The sequence below is a fragment of the Acanthisitta chloris genome, unplaced genomic scaffold, assembly GCF_000695815.1.
Source record: "Acanthisitta chloris isolate BGI_N310 unplaced genomic scaffold, ASM69581v1 scaffold17352, whole genome shotgun sequence".
NCBI lineage: Eukaryota > Metazoa > Chordata > Aves > Passeriformes > Acanthisittidae > Acanthisitta > Acanthisitta chloris.
In genome coordinates, this window is record NW_008658964.1 from 8,399 (window position 1) to 9,652 (window position 1,254).

Here is a 1,254-nt window from a genome sequence, read left to right on the forward strand (position 1 = left end):
ATCCTTGAAAGCACCTGAATGTGTCACCCATTCCATGAGACATCCACAGTTCTGGCACAGTGATGATATGCCTTATTCTTCTGTATTGAGATCTACATGGGTCAGCAAAAGCCAGCATGACCTCCCTCTCCCCAACTCCTCCAACTTTTTGTGAAGCTTCATTCACCTCCTGTAATGTTCTCTGCAGTGACTGTAATGTGCCTGCTACAGTTACACCATGAATACTTCTTTCATGCTCTGAATTACCTTCTTTGTAGTATCTGTTGGCGTCTTTGATCTCTCTGTTGTTTCTTGAGGTCAGAATCTCAATTAAGGTATTTTCATCAGTTCCAAGCCCCTGATAAAAGTGATTGAATTTTTAGAAATGTTATTCGATAGAGCTAACTTAAGTTTTATAACAGAAATAAGCTGAAAATTGACTTGGCTTTAAAGCCATCACATGGAACAAGAAATAAAAATTAAAAACATTGTGCTTGCATAAAATATTGTTATTTTGGCTCTTTTGGAACAAACTTTTTATCATGTTTGATATACTGGTACCCAAAAGAAGTGCTAAAGGGACAAAACAGTGCACATAAAAGATACAAATGCAAAATCTATGAAGAAAAATACCTCCTGTTTATGTTTTCACCTATGTAAATACATATGTAAACATGATGGCTTTTTATCACTACATTAGCCACCCATTTTCAGAAGGCAGAAAGAATTAATTCTCACAAAAGAATCATGTACAATCCTGAAATTCAGCAGGGATTACCAGGTCTTGTTCACATAACCTGAATTACCAGTATAGATTTAATTTAGAAAATGAGATTAAAATAAAGACAATAAACAAGCTTTGAAATCAAAGTTCAGTGTCACTTACAGGCCCTGACAATTACGCTCTTTAGGAAAGTTTTTCTCTGAAGATGTTACCTTACCTTCATAGAAGCTCTTAGCTCCTCAGCATCAAACTGAGCTGGAGTTTTGAGCAAAGACACAACAACATCTTCTAGGTGGCTTTTCAGAACTTTTTTCAAAGCTTCTTCCAGACTCTGTCAAACAAAGTAAGAAACACACTAAGCTATGAATGGTAAAAATACACCTGCTGTTCAGCTACAGTCCAAAAATTAGTCTGACCTCTGATGAATCTCAGTCTACATCATTTCTTTAGATACTAGAAAGAAATATGAAGCCCAACTTCAAGTTTTTAATTTGTCACCTTTATGTTAACCAAAGTGTCAGGATATTTCAGTAAATATTCAGGGGTATTTT

The 1,254-nt window shown here is 35.5% G+C and overlaps 1 protein-coding gene across 1 annotated transcript in view; it reads right to left on the reverse strand.

Moving 5' to 3' along the window:
* The window catches only part of ANXA1 (annexin A1), a gene marked incomplete at its 5' end in the record, with an annotated part of 7,105 nt that extends 6,071 nt beyond the window's left edge, over positions 1 to 1,034 (reverse strand). Inside the window, 2 exons of the mRNA XM_009069217.1 lie at positions 247 to 337; positions 921 to 1,034. Of these exons, the coding sequence (XP_009067465.1) occupies positions 247 to 337; positions 921 to 1,034 (205 nt within the window). The remainder of the gene's footprint in view (positions 1 to 246; positions 338 to 920) is intronic.
* Between the last annotated feature and the right edge of the window lie 220 nt (positions 1,035 to 1,254).